This window comes from Nelusetta ayraudi, unplaced genomic scaffold, assembly GCF_046127955.1.
Source record: "Nelusetta ayraudi isolate G7.1 ecotype Tasmania unplaced genomic scaffold, CSIRO-AGI_Nayr_v1 ptg000004l, whole genome shotgun sequence".
In the NCBI taxonomy this organism is placed as follows: domain Eukaryota; kingdom Metazoa; phylum Chordata; class Actinopteri; order Tetraodontiformes; family Monacanthidae; genus Nelusetta; species Nelusetta ayraudi.
This window is the reverse complement of record NW_027466054.1, coordinates 6,551,893-6,570,909: the sequence shown is the minus strand read 5'-3', so window position 1 is coordinate 6,570,909 and position 19,017 is coordinate 6,551,893. Positions and strand designations below refer to the sequence as shown.

Sequence of the window (19,017 nt, the reverse complement as noted above, 5' to 3'; positions counted from 1 at the left end):
TTCTGTAACAGAACAAAATACAAAAATGTAGTCCAAATTGTCAATGCAGTTTTATTTCATCAGGGACAAATCTAAACAACAATTTTATTTTTAACCAAACCACAGTTTTGTTTTATCATGTACTTCCAACACTGACTGCAAATTGCTCGTTCACCTTGCGCACACAAGAAAGAACACTGCTCACAGAGCACAGAGACATTATCTCTAATGTCTCTGCTCCCCCTGTGGCAGAGTCCACGCATTGGGAAAAGTGCAATTTCATATCACCCTCCTGCTTAAGCCAACAACCTGCTGTTCAAACATTTAAATGAGTCGGCAAACCCACAACAGTAGTAAAAGTCCCCATTCTCGGGCTAGTGTACACCATCCACAGAGCCGCAACATCATCTTATACTGTATTAATCACAATTATCTACCTTTCCATCAAAATGACCCAAATAAAACAGACTCATGATAAAAATCTTTTCTCAACCACAGTTCGCAGGTATTGTTGGCTCATCATTATTATCGTGAATCACTCTTTTTACACAAAGCCAGCTAGAGAAGCCACGGGTAATTGGGGTAAGCGGTGAAAGTATTAAGAGATTTGTGAATACGGCAAAAAAAAAAACAAAAAAAAACCTGTGTCAAAGACGAGATTATGAGATGCGTTTCGATCCGACGGAAATTTGTGGCGATGGGTTTTTTTTGGGAGTGGCTGATGTGCGTCGGCGTGGTGCGAGGCTGCTCAGGGTTGGCTCTGGATGTGCCGGCGCAGCTCCTGGGCTTTGTCCCGCAGGTCGGGTCTGCTGTCCGACTGCAGCGTTGACAGGGAGCGCTGCAGCTGCTCCCGGCTCTTCACGGACACGCAGTCCCACTGCTCACTCTCTGTCAATGGCACACACACACACACACACACACACACACACACACACACACACACACACACACACACACACACACACACACACACACACACACACACACACACACACACACACACACACACACACACACACACACACACGTGTTTCAATAAGCAATGCTAGGACAGCAAGAACTTACAAACTCAACTGAGTACATGTTAAAAAGCTGGACAAACCATTATAAAGCAGGTTTTGTTAAAATACATTTCCTTGGTAAAAAAAAATAAAAAACATAAATATTACCACACATTAACGTCACATAATTGCGACAGTGGCACTTGTTGCGAAACATGCCATGGTGTTTGGCTTGAATGGAGCGATCTCCCCACAGACTGATGAGGCATGACTTTCCTCCTCTGTCCAGGGACTGCGGTTTTCTACTTCTTTTGTCTGCTCCATTACACTACAGCTCCGTGACTCGAATGGTGTTGCATAGAGTGACGTGAAAACCAATCGGTGTGTTTGGAGCCATTCAGACTGAGACGCATCTGTCCAAATGCCATTTGAAACTCCCTCCCGAAGGCAGTTTTGCAAAAATGAGATTTCGTGTGATTTGTGACTGTTCAGACTACAAAAGAGCCACCTGGTTTCAATCTGGATGGGCTGAAAATCAGATTTTGGCCGGCAGTCTGAACGCGGCTTTAAAGTCGTTACAGTCTTTTGAAATCCTTGATTTACCCCTTTCTTTTGCACAGAAATCTCAACATTGCATCCTGGGCCGCTTGAGGCGTATCAATACCTCCCCTCTGACTTTGTATATTTGCACAGATGGTGTTAAGGATCCCCTCCAGGCATTTAAAGCATGGACAAATACCCAGCTGCGGTTATTATTTCATACAAATATTCTTCACACGAGAAATCTAAAAAAAGAAAAAAAAAAAAAAGAAAAAGTTTGTAACACGGACACAGTTTCCCTGCCTACCTCATCGGGAAATTCTGGGTCTGTATGCAATTCGTAGTTGGTACATTGTGAGTCCACTCAACGTTTCGGGACGGTAAACGTTCTGACTTCACCGTGTACTTATTGTATACCCAACAATGCCATTCCCCATGTGTGTCTTGACGTCTGCTGATTCTTTACGCCCAAGTTGTGCGACTCACACCTTTTCTATTTATCAAATAAGAGATGCACCTGGTGTTGAAGGCTTTGTTTGCTCAGCTATGAAAACCATGTAACCACAGTCACTGACAATGCCTTGATTGAACAGCAAGACTTTCTGTCCTGCTTCTGCCAAGGTCTGCCTGAATCTTAGATTTATTTTTTCCAGTGAAGGAATGTGAAAACACCTCTTTAACGATAAAGTCTGCAAATAAACACGCCAAATATAAGCAAAGCCTGTCATTGTAGTGGGTGTGAATGTAAGAAAAATAAATATTAGACTAGGAGGCATTTTCTCCTTTTTTCATACAAGTACATCTACAAATATTGTGTGAACTTTGACTTTGGTTAGAGAGGTTAAAAAAAGTCTAATTTGTCTGCCATGAAATAAAAAATATGATTCAGAAGCTGCAAAAAATGACCTTTTTGGAAAAGTTACAAGTTTCAGGTGATATATTTGACTTTCTGTTCAATTCTAACGATACATCACAGATTTGACTAGGCTTCGGCACAAAGTAACCCATGAAGCTGGACTTTAGTGGGGTGCGTGTGTGTGTGTTGAGATCGTGTGTGTGAAGCAAATTCAGATATACTAACCTCCAGTTCTCTTCACGATGACATCCACAAGGGACAAGGCCTCAGTCCTCACAGAGGAGTAACTTTTGTTTTCTAGAAGGAAAAAAAGACAAAACATCACGTTAGTGGAACACACAGATTACACTCTTGATTGTGCAGTATGCTGGTGACGGGAAGCTCTAACCGAGAGGGTAGGTAAGAGCGGCGCAGGTCTCTGTGAAGATCCGAGAGAGCACGTCCACGTCCTCGCTGCCTTTCTCAAGCAGCAGTAGTCTGCCACGAAAACCACAGTAAGGAATTCAAACAACTCGACCCCATAGATTGACTGAAGTTGCATGTGACAAGGAAACATCCTCACCCCTGGAAGTAAGCCTTCATGGACTGCAGCACAGCCAGCTGCACTTTCCAGGTGCTCAGCTTGAGCTTGTTGCACATCAGGGTGCACACCTCCATCTGGAAACGAGCTGTGGAGACACACGACATCACTGAGTGAGGATCCCGTCCTGAGGTTTACATCAGCTCAGCCCAACTGGAGGTAAACTTGGAACACAGCTGAGTGTGTTGAAAGTGCAAATGAGGTTCATCAGTGTCTAATGCAGGAGTGGGCAAACTTTATGGCTGGTGGGCCACAATGGGTTGTAAAATGTGACAGAGGGACCTATAAATATATACGAGGGATATGTAGAAAACATATCACGTAGCTTTAATGTCCACTGAAAATGAACAAAACCATTACAAAAAATATGTGTCTTTGAAGCCCCATGGTATTCAGCTCTATTACAATTACTCTTAAATTACTGAAAACAATGATCAAATACAGATACTTTTATTACTTACTTACTATTAATAGAATTTTCATTTAGTTCAGCAGGCCGAATTAAAAAGTTTAACAGGCTGTAGTTTGCCCATGCCTGGGCTAATGTCTTAGATTCACAAAGTAAGCAGTCGTCAACTGAGGGGGTCAAAGATTGAAGACCGGTTGGTTCAGTGCCGCTGCATCACATTGTGGCTGATTTAGGCTCTGAGATGAGCGTTTCACAACCAAGAATCTAAAATGTGTGACGGCTCTGAGGAAGAAACGCACCCTGGGTCTGTGTGTTTCTGGGCCAGCACTTCCCGAGTGTGTCAAAGGCGCACAGCAGAGCCTCCGTCTGCAGCTCTTTCTCCTTCCTGCCGGCAGCGTCGTCGTCGTTGTCGTCCTCCAGCGACCGGGGCGATGCACCTCCGCTCTCTGGGCAGCTCTGCAGGGACAACACGGGATCTGTGAGGGTTCGGAAATACTGACGCAGCAGCACGAGGTGTGGAGCAGGGATGAGCGCAGGGCAACCTTCTTGATGAGCGGGAAGAGGATCTCGGCCATGGTGCTGAAATAGTCCTCCTGGCTGGCGTGCAGCACGTCGCCGGCGCAGCGCAGCGCCGCTATTTTGTACACCAGGTTGTCCTTGCGACACTCCTTCAGCACCACCTGCAGCACCTCGCTGACGCTGGGCTGCCCTTGGCACGGCTTCTGCAGCTCGGCGCTGCGCAAAGAGGAGAGAGAGCGGCAGAGTTCAACCGGCGCCGACACTGCTTGGCGTCTCTTGAGCTCTGAGCTCAAGTAGCGGTCAGAGATTCAATGATTTTTATTTGCGATGTGGCAGTGAAATGGTGGTGTGGCAGAACGCGACGTAGTTGTGCGTACAAGGAAGAAAGAAAGTATTAAAAAAAAAAGTTCAAGTAAAAACATTAAAAAGTGGAGTACAGTACAGATAATAGTGTTTGAAGTGCAATGCAATACTATAATATATAATACAATGTAATGTAATATAATATAATATCCTTAGTTGCAAACAATGGAATGCAAAGTATCTCACTCTTCCATTTAGTATAATATATATAATCAACAGTAATAGTCATGTCACGTAAAATAATAATAATAATAATAGTAGGAGTAGTAGTAGTTGCAATAGTGCAGTATAATATAATCATTCCTAATCAACAATATAATATGAAACATGAGTTTTGAAGTGTAATACATAATATATAACATACTGTAATATATATCACCAAGAACACTCACCTGCATTTGGCGACCACCGATCCGATGGCCTTCAACAGCTCCTCCTGAAAAACAAAGACAAAATGAAGCCGTGTGAAACAAGAGCAGTTTGCGTTTCCTTGCACGTCTCTGGCGGTGTGGTACCTTTCCGGCCCACGTGCGCCCAGACAGTCCCTGCAGCAGAGCTGTCAGCACCATCCCGAGGTGCGGCGCCACCAGCGAGCCCGTCTGCTCCCTGGCGACGGTTGCCATGGCGGCCGCACCCTGAGCCTTCACCTTCCACGACTGGGACTGCAGTGCCGTCTGCGTGATGGCGATCAGCTCCGTCATGTAGAGCCTGATGCCTCCGAAGCTTCCTGTGCGCGGGGGGGAGAGTTGCACTTTCAACACGTCGAAGGGCATCTCGACTTTCATCCAAAAACTTTTGTTTCAGCCCCTCCGCTGACTGTGTGTAAAGGCAGACGGAGTCGTACTGATGTCACCGTTGGGTCACAAATACAAGTTCCCAAGACGAGAGATTGGTTTCACCATCAGAGCCAGCTTGAGAGTCCCCGGTAAGGTGGCACTAAACTGCACCTACGCCAAGCAACCCAGGATCCAATGCGGCGGCCCATTCATTTCAATGGAGTTGCTCAGCCAGTGCATATGGTGAAAAAAAGCTTTGGGTTTCACATTATGCGGCCCCATAGAGCGTGCGCAGTAGCGTCACTTCCCAGCATGCCTCAGTAACACGTTATACATCAGCACACATGAGCCCATCAGAACGAGCTGAGACACAGCAGCACGTACGACGTTGTGACGTCACACTGGGTGTAAACTCTTTTTTTTGCGTTGGGTCTGCTTTTTGAAAGTCAATGTCCCAGTTGTAGCGGTAACTGCTGCTCACCTGGAACGTTTTCCTGCCACACTTCGCCGAACAGCGTGGCGTCATGGCTCTCTCCCTTCTCCTCGTCGGGGCCCGGGGCTTGGTGCATGCCCAGGAAGGCCAGCGGCAGAGCCACTCCCGCGTGACCCTTCAGCACGTCGGGGCTGTAGTGGCTGATGGCGTGGAGAGTCAACGCACACGACGACTTGTAAACGGGCTCTGGAGACAGGAAGAGAGGCGTTCGATGAAACGCAAGCAAACAAAGAAACATAAAATTGGTTGTGAGTGATGCAATTTTTAAAAAAAAAAATTTACCTTCTTTTTCCAAGTACCAGTTGTTGAGCTTCAGTAGCAGTTTTTCTACACTGCTGTCCTTAGCAGTCTGATGGAGGTGAACAAAGACAGAAACCCTTACAAGAATGCACCAAGGATAGACAGAAAGTTTGGTTGGTGTCGAGTGTCTTTTCCTACCCTGACAAGGTGTCCCAATGCGAAAGCGTACTGCTTCTGTACAACGGAGCTTCTGTCATGGACACCGTTCAGCAGGGCACTCATCAGTTTACCTGCAAGTCATAAAGCACCTTTTTGTTGACTCTGATCAGACAGACTACTCATCGGAGGTACACTACCAGTCAAATGTTTGGACACAGCCTATGAATTGAACGTCTTCTCTTTCATTCTCATGACTATTGACATTGCAGTTTCTCACTGAATGCATCAAAACCATGTATGAACACACATGGAATTATGTAGGAAACAATGAAAGTGTAAAATAACTCAAACACATTTTATATTCAAATTCTTCAAAACAGTCACCTTCCATAAAAAGCATGTTTAGAGTTATTTAACGTGTTTTTCTTTGCTGCATACTCATACAGTTGATGTCTTCAGTGTCTATCTGTAGTGTAGAAAGTTGTAAAGATAAAACAAGTTGCATAAGAAGGTGTCTCCAAACTTTTGACTGGCAGTGTACGTACAAGCGGCGTCATGCTCTACCTGAGTACGGGCCGAGGTCCTGGGGACACTGAACCGTGAGGGATACGATCACACTGGCACAGCCACCCTGGAGCGACGAGAAAGACAAACACACATCAAGCCATATGTTTATTCATTTATTTATTATTTCATCCATTGAGTTAAAACAAAACAATTACAGACTAACACAAACATTCCAAACTCCTGAATGAAAGGGAGCAGAAAGAAGAATAACCTATTAATCTAATCTGTTATCTGCCTTTATCCAAAGAAATACATTTATAAAGAACAAAGATGATTTTGGAGATAATTTACATTTATGAACCCAGGAATTATTGTGCCTACCTTGGTGCCCAGGCCGACTCCACTCTTCAGCAACTCACAGAGCCTCGGAACCAAGTCCCCCAGCACGGAGACATCGAGGTGCTGCAGACACTGAGCACAAAAGATACACACAAACACACTTCAAACCCACACACGATTTCAACCTGACATTGTCTCACCTTCTAAAACAACAAACCAGACACATGATGTACTTGCCATCATGGTCTTACCATATTGACAGTCTCCATCATTGGGGAGGACTTGGCTGCACTCAGCCTGGCAGCATCCATAGCACTCTAAAAAATACAGAGAGAGAGACCTGTGATGAAAGACCCACGCTCAGGTTTCAGGGTTGAGTGGATGTCCAGAGGAGGCCTGGCTTTACCTTCTCCTGCTCCGTGGCTCTGAGACTGAGGTAGTTTAGGACCTGGGGCTCCAGAGTGCTGAGGGCTTCAAGCAGGGCCGGAATCAGCCGGGCAGCGTGAGGCTTTAGTCTGGCACCAGCCGTTTTACTGATCTTCACCAGAGTCTGGATACTGCAGAAGCATCATCATCGTCATCATCCTCACTTTCACCTTGATCATCACCCTGATCGTCATCCTCATCACCACCCTGATCATCATCATCATCACCCTGATCATCATCCTGATCATCATCCTCACCTTCACCTTGATCATCACCCTGATCACCACCCTGATCATCATCATCATCACCCTGATCATCATCCTGATCATTATTATCATCATCATCATCATACTAAAATATGCTGATTCCATCTCTACTTAAAGTTAAAGTCTGAGGCATCTTCAATTTTTTAAAGTCTCATCAGCCACAAGTGATTTTCCCGTGGGCGGAAAAAAATGTTCAATGACTCGGTGGAATCTGAGTGGCGTTCGACTGAGCTGTTACCTTAATGATCGGACCTCGGCAACGTTGCTTACGATGCCCTTCTCCAGCAGGGTGGGCAGCATTACTGCCACAGTTCTCTGGGCCGCAGAGCCTGTAGACTCACACATACGGGTGCACACCTGCACAGACAGGAATAGCCAGTTGGACGCAACACAAACACACACAAGCACACACACACACACACACACACACACACACACACACACACACACACACACACACACACACACACACACACACACACACACACACACACACACACACACACACACACACACACAGTACAAACACATACAGGCCTGCATCGTGGCCAACAGCTTTACCTTGCTAAGTGTCTTCAAGGTCAGGTCTGCAGCTTTTCTCACAGACTCCTGAAACGCACAAGGACTTCATGATGAATCCAAGTCCTCGTACTTTGTTGCCGTTTTCACATCTATTTCCAAAGTCTCATAAATGTTTCTTGTCTAATATCCCCCTACCAACATGGTTTTCCACCTTTGACTTAACTTAAGCAAACCTGACTGCGACCGTCTGCACGCTCACCTTGATGTCATCAAGCACCCTGAAAAGTGTCTCCCAAATTTCCCTCAGGTGCTCAATGAGGTCATCGGCCTGCCGACCACGGATCAGGTCATTGAGGGCAAGGCAGCTGGAGAGAAAACACATCAAATCCATCACTAAACTGAATCGTCAATGATGAGAATGGTTACTATGGTAATCAACAACATTACAATGGACTTTAATATAACAGTGGCTTTAAAGCCAGAAGAGAATGTTCTCAATTGTTTCATGGCTGGAAAGGAGGAGAAAGTTTCACTGTACCTGGATTCCCGAACCCTCCAGGTGTTGCTGGTCAGGTTAGAAATTACATCCTGCAGGATCTCCTTCAGGTATTTATCCACCTGAAATATTAGAAGACAATACGGAGGTAGCACCTTGTAAATCTAGACTCGAAACCAAAATTTTCATAATTATAGATGTATAGTTTTTATCTCACAAACGTGGATATAAAGTACTTGGGTCATATTTTATGGAGATATCAATACATGATCAATACATGTTGACCAAGTCATCCACGTTCCACATGGACTGAGGTCGTACCAGGGTCTTGTCAGTCACCAAGGCATCCCAGATGCTGGTCATGGCCTGTCGAATGCTCAGGTTGGGGTCAAACTGGTAACGGTAGAGGCGGGGCACGAGCTTGGGCAGGAACGGGGCCAGCTGCTCTCCAGCCTTGGCTGCAATCATGTGGAAGCCAAAAGCTGCTCCCTGAAAGCAGGAGGCGGTCACGTGTATAAAACGGGTTCTGGATGAGGCAGCGGTCCATCGTTGCACGCAACCTTTACGCTACCTTGCGGGAGTTCCACATGGCATGATGATTGGCCAAGTTCATGAACTTGTAGACGAGATCTGGTTGGTTGAGGTCACTGGCTAATGAGCACAGCTCCTTGTAGGTGGTCAGACCGTGACTGGAGGAGCAAGTGAAAAGCAAGAATTCCATTCAACTCTGCACAGTGAATTAAAACAAATCCAGTGTGATACTTGTCAGAGACGACATTTAAAAGCATGTCATGGCAACCAAACCACTCACCCATCGGGTGTTTTACCCAGACTTTCTCCTTGGAACACCTCCGTGTCCTGAGAAACAGCACGTTTCGCTCTATTTACAAAATCAATAAAACACAGTTTAGTAATATGTTGGCAAAGCATCTTTACTTATTGACTTGACTTAATTACTTATTTCTTCACCGGTTACTGACCTTTTGCCAGTCATGAGTGTTTCCACCAGGGTGGAGACCAGCGTCTGCTGATCGGCTTCGCCTCCCATCTCATATACAAGACCCAGGCCCTTTGAGGCCACATCCTGACTGAGGTCTAACAAAAACAAAGTGGAGGTTAATGAGGAATCTGGAAGGACGAGTTCTTCATTGTGCGTTAGTTCACTACTTACCATCAGGGTCTGAGAGGATAGCTATAAACGCCACCTGAATCTCCTTCAAATGGCACTGTGGGTGAAGGAAGAGGAGACAAAGATGAACAAATAAATTTCAGATTTGCACACTACAAATTCAAATAGCAATTTTAGCAGCCACAATTATAGTACTATCATTCACAATCTTTTTCATACAAGATTTTGGTTGAAAATCAGAGTCACTGGGTAAATTTAACACTTCACCGAACTAACTTTTGAAATTATGAAATAAAAACTACACCTGAAAATAAACGAAACACTGTCAGGACTCCAACTTTTTACTGCAATGTCATTTTTAGAGGCATGTGCATAACATGGTACAGTTGACCAACCCACCGTGATTTCTTTGTGCTGACTAAGTTTCTTGACCAAGGAGAGGAGCCATATGCAGGCTGCCTGTCGCACGTGTGGGTTCTGGCTGCAAACGTACTTGGACAGAATAGCGTTCAGGACCCAAGGTACCACATCATTGTTTTTCACATCTAAAAAGGAAGTAAAAAATAAATGAAATGATGTTTAGAATAAAAATAAAATGCCCTTACATTTTTTTCATTTGAACATATCATTGTCGCCTATGTAATTTGAGATTTGCAATACTGAGTTGTAGAGAGAAAGTTTATAATGACAACTATTGTTGTAATAAAGCTGATTGCACTGAGTTCATACTCTGTGGTGGGCTATACTGTTCCTCTGTGCAGGTCCATGGGTCTCTAGCGGCTCCAGAGCTGGTGCCGACTGCAGCGCTGCTGATGGCCTCGCCGACTGTGAACTGTAACTCCACCTGTTTGGCCTAAAAAAAGCAAGAAATAAAAAGATTGTGTTCATTATTAAATATTAGATGGCAAAAATCTGGCAAAAGCTCAATATTTTACCAAGATATAAGTCATAAATATGCTTTCCAAAAAACTACAAAAAGCAAAATAACTTTCAACAAGAATCTATCAGACTAATTGCGCTCAATACGAGGTCCTGTAATGCAGGGAGACAATGTGCTTTCTACCTCTACAGAGTCCATGAGACCCTGCAGCAGCTTCTTCTGGTGAGGGAAGTCTGCGTCACCCACAGGTAAGTAACCCAACGTCTGGATCGATCGCTCCTTCATCTGGGTCATAGACACGGACATTCAAACAGATGGAAAGAAGACGGGCCTCTTATAGTTAATAGGAAGTTAGATGACATGACATGTGGACAATAACTTGCTATAAAATTAATCAAAATCAGAGATCACTACTAATTTAACACCCAGGTCACCTTTGTGCTCTCTTTGCCGGAGGGAATACGGGCCAGCAGGTTTTCCACCACCGACAGTTTGGTGAAGCCCTTCCCCTCCGCTGGAATCAGCAGCGAGCCGTTACGAGCGATCTCTCCCAAAGCCGTGCACGCCGCTACAGCAAGAAGCGCACTGCTGCTGTCCAGGAAGGTGCCTGGATATGGCATAAGGACACAGGTAAAAATCAAATTATCAAATTACAAGAAACATTTTTTACTAACAGAAGAACAAACTTTTTTGAAGCAGAAAGATAGTAGCAATTCATTTATTGTAAGCTAAGATCAATGAAAACTGTGTGCGCACATATTTCCATACCAATTGTCTTGGTGGCCATGGGAACAAGTTGGTCGTCCTCGAGGGAGGGCAGCTTCAGCTGCTGCCCTTTATTTTGTGCAGAGGCGCTCGAAGTGACAAGTTTCTTCCTGCTCATGTACCTTCCCACCATGTAGCCCAGAGCCAGGATGGCGCCGTGCTGCGTCTCAGGGCTCTGGAGGTCACAAGCACAAAAAAATATTTTTACTTAATTTTTGAAAATGAAATGGAAAAGTTAAAGATATACTGAAGTCTTGATGAGTTTACGTGGTTGTCTTTGCTGATTTTGATGAGGTTCCGAACGGCCAACTGGAGCTCATTGCCAGTCATGGTGCAGATCACCAAGGCGTACAGCTGAGCTGCCAGCTCCCTCATGTCCTCCTTGTTTGTGTTCATCAGACTCTGGAAAACAGAAAGTTCTGAGATGCAAACTACCTTCGTACAACCCGATGAAAGCTCAGAAAATGTCAGAGAAGGACCAACATTATCTGAGTTAAATAAATATATTGAGATATATGAAAAAACAAAACTTACTTTTATCCAATCGATTTTATCAACAAATCTGGAAGCCAGTTTCTCTGGGTAGACGGACACCACCTCCAGCAGACAGTACATAACAGGTATCCCTGTATTAAAAAGATAAAAGGGTTAGGGATAAACAGGAATTTATGACAAAATTCTTGTGTGTGCCCCTTCATTGCACGATTGGATTTCTTGAATTCAGCTCAAGACACATTACTGCTATTTAATGCACATCAGAATGCTGCACCCCATTATTTTTTAAATTCAAAACCCACACCAGCACTTTGCACCACTCTCAAAATGTGGGATCCAACCAGCAAATGTGCTTTTCCTGAGAGAACAACAACATCAGTGGAGCAGTGTGGGAAAGAAAATTCCAGTCTGACGCACTGTTGCTCACGCCTGTGTGAGGAGGATGCACATACAGTAAGATGACGCTCTGAACTGCTGCGGCGCCAACGTGCTTTGGTCTTCAGTGTTTTTTTTTTAACATTTTTTATTCTTTCCAACACTGAAGACCCGGTTAATGGCCATTACCTCCCACGGCAGACAACAGCTGCTGCAGCAGGTCCATGTAGACGTGGACAGGGTTGGCCTCGGCACCCTTCGATCCCATGGGCTGCTGATCGGAAGACAGCAGCGCGTGGATGTAGCGGCCGATGGCTGGGGCGTCATCCTGCATGTCGGCAAGGCATGCGGACATGGGCGTGGCCCCGGCGCTGTAGGCCAAGCACATCCTCAGGTAGAGCACGATCTGGGAGGAAACAACCAGGAGCGACATCCATTCTCAGACATTTCATTAGTTAATGCTTTTGAAATTAAACCGCGATACAACAATGATTTTGTCTGGAGCCAAAGATATAACGTAACAGTTCCATATTTTGCAATATTATACAGATTAGGCGTCTTACATTATTGACGATGTGATGGTAATATGTGGTTGTCAATAATAAGGCAAGAATGTGTGTGTGTGTGTGTGTGTGTAAAGATGGAGTGTGGTTGCCTTAGAATAACTGGCTTATATAGAATAACTGTGAAGACAGACTACCTTTCTCATTGAAATTCACATCCCGTGAAAACAATAAAAAGAGAGCCGGAGTGCTGATAACTTTTCCTACACTGACCAACTGTTGAAGAATGTTTACCTCTCCAAATGCTGACGGGTTGAAGGGAATCGTGGCCGTTCCAACAATGTATTTAGCTGGAGTCTTGATCCTCTGAGCTGCCTGAAAAGACCAATAGGATGACACACTCACTGTTACCTTTAGGAGGCGGAGCGACTTTGCAATCTGGGTTGTCTCAAGTGCAATGATAAACACTGAAAGAGTTTCACCTTGTCCTGCACATACGCCACCATATCAGGAAAGGAAGGCATTGGCTTTGACCCCTCCTTCTCTGAGCTCTTGGTGGCAAAGCACCTCAGCGCCCTCTGGGCTTCTCCTGATACCTCCTCCCTCCTACAAACACAGGGAGCCATTTTATTTTGAGGAAAATGCTTATACTGGGGCAGTATTTAATAAACATTATATGCAAATGCAACCTCTTCATTATTACTATTATTGTTAGAAGTGTCTTACGGGTCTCCAGCTGCCAGCAGCAGCAGGTATCTGGATGGCACGTGATCCGGAGCAAACACTGTGCTGGCAAACTTCATGGCCACTTGGCGAACTTGTACTTCAGGCTGCACAGAAGCAGAATAATTAGCAAGTTCTCGTTTATTGTTTTTTCTTTTGAACTGTTACTATTGCAAAAGCCAGCTCACTTTTGCAATGTATGCAGCCACCAGAGCCTCCATGAGGTTCAGCTGGGCCCCCTGCAAGTTGGCATAAGCGGCAACCATCATGGACAAAGCCTCCTGGATGGCAAGACGGACGTCAGCCTCCTCCTAAAGGTGGATGGATGGAAAGATGAGCAATCCCATTTTCAGTGTGAATATTACAGGGTGACCAATGAGAGATTTGATTTTCAATGGAACAATGAGACACTTAGGGTCTGATCCCAGTGATCTACTTCAATCACACAGGTGCAAACAGGTGGTTAAATAAGACTTTTGCATGCGTTGCCAGTTTTCAGCATGGAGAATATGGGCACCAGGGCAGTATAATGAGCATTCTACTGTTTTACTGATCCTACTGCAAAAAGACTGATAAGAGAATGAATCTGGAATGGTTTTCATTATTTGCAATTTTCTGAACTGACAGACTTAATATAACCTTTAGGACACTTACCTTGCACATGGACTCAAAAAACTGCTGTACAAGTGCAATATCCTTTGTAAACAGCTGTGGCATTCGGCTAAAGGAGAGCACATAAAACACATTTGTAGTATTTTTTTACATTTTTTTCTCAACTCAAGTTTGGCTGATATTGAAAAGGATAACCATCTTAATTTACCTTGACAGTTTTCCCACAGCAGAGTAGGCAACACATAATAGCTTGGGATCCTGTAACAAAAAAATGTCATTAATTTGCTCAAACTAAACTACATATTTTAAAGGTTTGGAAATTCAGTGTTACATTACCTCCTTGTATTCATTGATAAGCTTGGTAAGGCCGTTGAGCAGCATCAGTCCCAAAGGTTTATTAGTGTCAGGACATCTAAACACAGAAACCCGAAAAATATATCACACCATATGATACGACTAAAAAGAAAAAGGACTAAACTTAAAACCGAAAGGGCACTCTTCTTACACCATGCAGATGTGATGGACAAACTGCAGCGTCAGAGACAGCAGTTTGTTGTTGGTATTTGTTCCAAACAGCCCATCATAGACAACCTATGGAGAAATAAAGAAAAAGAAGTGACTTCAGGCATTAATACGTTGGTTTTAATTGCAACAAAATTCATGGTCATGGTCCAAAGCACCATTTCCAAACAACTCCAATCAAAACATCAGATTTAAAAATTAACGATTTTCGTGAAAAATGTTTGGACTCATTAATAGAACTACCAGAAAAAAAGTCTTCAACACTGAGCAGTACGAGAGAGTACCTGGATGTTGGCTGGAAAGCACTCAGCGGCCAGGCGCGAGCGCAGCAAGTGTGGCAGGATCTTGAGCTTGACTCTTGTGCTCACTGGCTCATGTTTGAGCTCTTGCTTCATGTTGCCAGTCTAGCGTACAACGGACAAAACGTCATAATTAACTTTGGAAATACCGGTGGAAGTTTAAGACAGCAAATCGTTTTACGGACAAACCTTTGTTTTAAGAGGAACATCCCCCAGATAGACCTTGTACATCTTGTTGATGATCACAGGGTTGTTCCAGTCAATGATGCTGTAAGACGAGAAAACAGGTGTTGGACATTTAATCTGAAAGCAGGCTGTTATTTTGTCTAATTTCAAATGCAAAAGGCAAAGTTTGGATGCACAGTAAATATTTTAGATTAACATAGGTGTCAAACCTGTACTATGTGTTAATTTTGTGTATTTTCTAACAAAAATCTTAAAAAGAAAATCCTTAACCTAAATCCTTGTGTGTTTAGCCTAAAGACAACATCTTGTCACTAAGGCATGATGAAGACAAAGGGTTTGGGTATTGGTCATTTCATCAGGACATGTGATAAATGACAGGTTAAGGGCAAGGAGGTTGAATTTGATCAACCTCCCAAATCTTCCAGGTTGGGATCAATGAAGGACATCTATTTGATCTAAACAAGTGACTGAAAAAGGCTGAGGTAGAGGCAAAAGGGCTTCAATACATCTACTCATCTCATATAACAGCTGATAAAGGCATGAAATGGCTGTTTTTGACATAGCCGAACACACACAATTCTGGGATGCCATGATGATCCCGTTATACAAAACAGAGATGTGTTTCGCTCAGACCTCTGTTTGCTCTTGAGTTCCAGATCAGCAGCAGTGGCCACGCTGTGTCGGGTGTCACTCGACGCCACCACCAGGTGGACCACTGTCTCCACCTCGGGGACCTGCCTTGCCTCGATGAACTTGACGATGCCCAGCTTACACTGTCAGCGTCAGACATACAGTAAAAAAAAAAAAAAAAAAAAAAAAGAGTTCACCGAAGCTTTTAACAGAAATACCTGAACGTGCATTAGCTCTAAAATCAAGAGTGATTCTTCTCTTCAAGTTTGGAATATATGAAAATTGCAACATTTGTGATTTTAAGAAGTAGAGTTTGATTTGAAAAGGATCTTGAATAAACACAGCAAAACTAGGTATTCCAGGTACAGCTACTGTACCTGCTCTAGCTGCTCAGCACTCCACTGGGACTCTCCAATAACCCTCTTGGCAGCATACACGCTCATCCCTGGGGGAGGCTGAGGGAGACCCTGGCCACCTGCAGACACCGTCCCCTCTGCAGAACCTCCATGTGAGGAGGAGGGAGCAGGACGAGTCGGGGATTCATTCAGTACAAACCTAGACAGGGTCAGGAAGAGGAAGAGTTTGTAGGGTTTCTGCAAATGTGCTTAGCTATTGCATATACGTTACGCTCCCATTTCCCATGGGTGGGCCATTTTACCAAAAGACCACAGGGGGTGATCTTACCCATAAGGCATCAGCAAAACATCCAGCATGAACTCCTGCAGCAGCTGCACAGTCTTGGGCCTCTCAGTTAGGTTAAAGAGAGAGGCACTCTTTAAGGAGTCTGTGGGGTACTTCATGTAATACAAAGTGGGAATCAGCAGGTGCATAAGGCTGGAGGGGGAAAGAGAAAAGGAGCTCAAATTGTAGCATAACAGAGGGAAACAAAGGGTCATCCATATGAAGTGACGACTAAACCATGCAAATGCATTGGTGTCAGCCTCTCCTCACCAGTCCTGCTGTGGCTGCGGCTTGCCCTCCATTGCTGTGAGAAGGGTGGGGGCCAGCTCGCATTGTTTCCCCACCTCAAGGCGGGGGTAGCCCATTTTGATGTAGATGATGGTGAAATTCTGCAAAGAAAATGAGAAGCAATTAAAATTCATTGCGACTTTGGTAAATTGAATGGAAAGTTTTACGCTCAGTGCACTTTGAGACCAACCATCACTTATTTTTAACATATGGCATTTAAAACAGAGAGATGACAACATTAGCTTAAGAGGAGCGCACATGTGGCGGGGAGTGCGCACGATCACGCACAAGCAGTTGTGCTTAGGACTTTTTAACGTAACTTAAAATTTGATCCTTACTGTGACGAAGGAAGCAGCTGCAGGGTCTTGGTACTGCACCAGCAACGTTTCTACAGGAAGTTGAATCTTGGGTCGACTCTTTATTCTTTTGTTCAGGTGAACCAACAACTCCATGACCTGGTAGGGGAAAAAACCCCAACATTTATTTGGCGGGAGGGCGTCATAAAACAAAGAAAACATACTGAGACCAACACACTATCAGGGTACCAGGTACCATGCTTTCGTCCATGTGAACATAAAAAGAACTGTATGGCACCACGCAGCAGTTTAATAATATAATTTTTATTGGGCGTAGCAATGAAAAAAAGACCCACTGATAATCTCTTCAAAGAGGCAACAGCATTCTTACTTTCTTTCTAACACCCTCCTGCACACTGGACAGCTTGAGGAGCACAGGAGGAAGGAACTTGGAGATGATGTCCTGGAGCTGTTCATCCGTCTCTGCATGGCCCAGGCGGAGGAAGACCCGCTCCAGTTGATCTTACAAAGAACACACACACACATTTAACACATTGACTAACTCTTCTAACAATCTATCAATCTGAAATCATGGACGTTATCGAATAGAAGGGCCCTTAACCTAAGACCTGACAATAGCACACATGGCTAATTTAGCAGCGTTCTTTTAATGTGGTAACTTGATGCAGACTGTACGTATGTCACCTGATGGAACACTATTTTTTGCGACACGACACACAGGGGAAGTAGAACCAATCAAGGCATTTAAGATCTAAAAACGTACATCCTCTCTCATGCCTGTTCCACTGAGGCTAATAATCTCGTCCTAACAGCTGCTGTGTTACTGCACCCAGATCTGCCTTCTCTCTCCCCGGCATGGCTCACAGCCCAGCAGCGCATTTCAACACTACGCTATATACTCTATCGTTTTTTACAACCGGTGACAAAATATAAAGCCGCATATTAAGGCCCGACGGTTGAGCTCTAAAAGACACCTTAAAACCATGCCACCTGGGATTATATTAAGAACGTACGTATTACTTTCATTTTGAGCATGACTGGGCAAACGGCCTCCTGCGGTAGCATTCTAGCTAGCAGCAGAAGTGAACAGCGAGTTATCGCCCCTGCCCAGTTTACGTTTCATTTCATGATAGAACTAATCGAAGCCGCTGCTCGGGAAAAAAAATTCTTAAGCATAATAATAATAATAATAAAAAAAGGTTGCCTGGTGTCCATCCTATGTTTGGCAGAATCACACAACGCATTTCCAAGGATAATAATGACAGATAAAGCAGGGAGAAACTTACTGAGCTCATCCTGGGCAGCCATGTTTTCAGCAACTCATTAGCGACCCCCCGAGATCACCGAGCGCCACTGCACACACCAGCGCAAGTCGTTTGCTTAACAGCACTACTTTCAGCATAATTTCACATTTTACACAAAAACGATTGCGTGCACAAGAACTGGAGAGGGGACACATTTCCTTTTTAGGTAATCATTGTTGACGAGATTATCAATTATTTGTACGTTTTCGTTTTTAATTTTAAAGCGAGTGAGGTTGTGCAGCAAATTTTCGCATTGGAAATGTGGTCCTTGAATTTGTGAATTTGCAAAGCTGTGCTGGTTAACGTGAACAAAAATAGTCGTCCCAAGTCTGGAATACTTTATTGGTTGCTTCCGTCCGCATCAGTTCCACGAAAGTCATCTAACTGAACTATATTAACACAAAAATTGGATGTTTAAATTTGCTAAAGGGTTTAGCAGAAAATACAAAGATACACACGCCTCCTACTGACCTGTAACAATTTGAATCAAACCAAACAGTCACCGTCACTACTGTCTAATGAATAACGGATATTATGTTGGTTAGTTGTAGAAAATGTTTCGCTCTTTTTAATGGTAAATGTATCTGCCTTCGAGTATAGAGGGACTGTGTTGTTTTGTGAGTTACTCCAAATAACTGTTGAATTTGATTTACTTTTCAAGGGCCAAGCGTTGCAAATAAAACCCCATGTTTGCCACTCTCAGACACTCTCTCAGAAATATCGACTTATGTTGAATGATGTTCAAGTAAGAAGCATTACTTAAAAAGCAATTGTTTTTATTTTATTTCTCAAAACAATTTATTCAAAACTCAAAAGGGCATCTTCTTCTTCTTTTTT

General features: G+C 44.0%; 1 protein-coding gene across 3 annotated transcripts; it reads right to left on the bottom strand.

The window, feature by feature from the left end:
• Window positions 1-37: 37 nt before the first annotated feature.
• On the bottom strand, window positions 38-18,283 carry ecpas (Ecm29 proteasome adaptor and scaffold). 3 transcript variants are annotated; one of them, XM_076031239.1, is made up of 49 exons: window positions 18,163-18,283; window positions 17,247-17,377; window positions 16,898-17,014; window positions 16,542-16,660; window positions 16,275-16,424; window positions 15,968-16,145; window positions 15,594-15,733; window positions 14,964-15,042; window positions 14,760-14,879; window positions 14,459-14,544; window positions 14,290-14,365; window positions 14,162-14,211; window positions 13,996-14,062; window positions 13,530-13,652; window positions 13,345-13,448; window positions 13,101-13,224; window positions 12,913-12,993; window positions 12,305-12,521; window positions 11,780-11,871; window positions 11,513-11,647; window positions 11,249-11,420; window positions 10,915-11,087; window positions 10,664-10,765; window positions 10,330-10,453; window positions 10,000-10,145; window positions 9,643-9,697; window positions 9,452-9,566; window positions 9,283-9,351; window positions 9,043-9,160; window positions 8,793-8,960; window positions 8,514-8,593; window positions 8,235-8,340; window positions 8,015-8,062; window positions 7,692-7,810; window positions 7,168-7,318; window positions 7,013-7,078; window positions 6,804-6,893; window positions 6,480-6,546; window positions 5,955-6,046; window positions 5,799-5,865; window positions 5,505-5,702; window positions 4,763-4,974; window positions 4,640-4,683; window positions 3,908-4,100; window positions 3,665-3,821; window positions 2,939-3,044; window positions 2,765-2,853; window positions 2,602-2,673; window positions 38-867 (listed from the first exon to the last, which is right to left on the bottom strand). In XM_076031239.1, the coding sequence occupies exons 1-49, from the start codon at window positions 18,182-18,184 to the stop codon at window positions 728-730; spliced, it is 5,550 nt and encodes a 1,849-aa protein (XP_075887354.1). In that variant the 5' UTR covers window positions 18,185-18,283; the 3' UTR covers window positions 38-727. The 3 variants fall into 3 exon arrangements, with proteins under 3 accessions (XP_075887354.1, XP_075887346.1, XP_075887364.1); XM_076031231.1 differs by lacking the exon at window positions 18,163-18,283 and adding an exon at window positions 17,890-18,021; XM_076031249.1 differs by lacking the exons at window positions 38-867; window positions 18,163-18,283 and adding exons at window positions 927-1,765; window positions 17,890-18,023.
• Window positions 18,284-19,017: the final 734 nt, after the last annotated feature.

Bases quoted from the DNA above. Each gene is read 5' to 3' on its own strand.
- ecpas (XM_076031231.1), bottom strand. From the start codon at position 17,941: ATGCTACCGCAGGAGGCCGTTTGCCCAGTCATGCTCAAAATGAAAGTA. The intron at 14,063-14,161 runs GTAAATTAAGAT...GCTCTCCTTTAG, and splicing joins GCTGTGGGAAAACTGTCAAG to CCGAATGCCACAGCTGTTTA. The intron at 3,822-3,907 runs GTTGCCCTGCGC...TTGTCCCTGCAG, and splicing joins TCTTCCCGCTCATCAAGAAG to AGCTGCCCAGAGAGCGGAGG.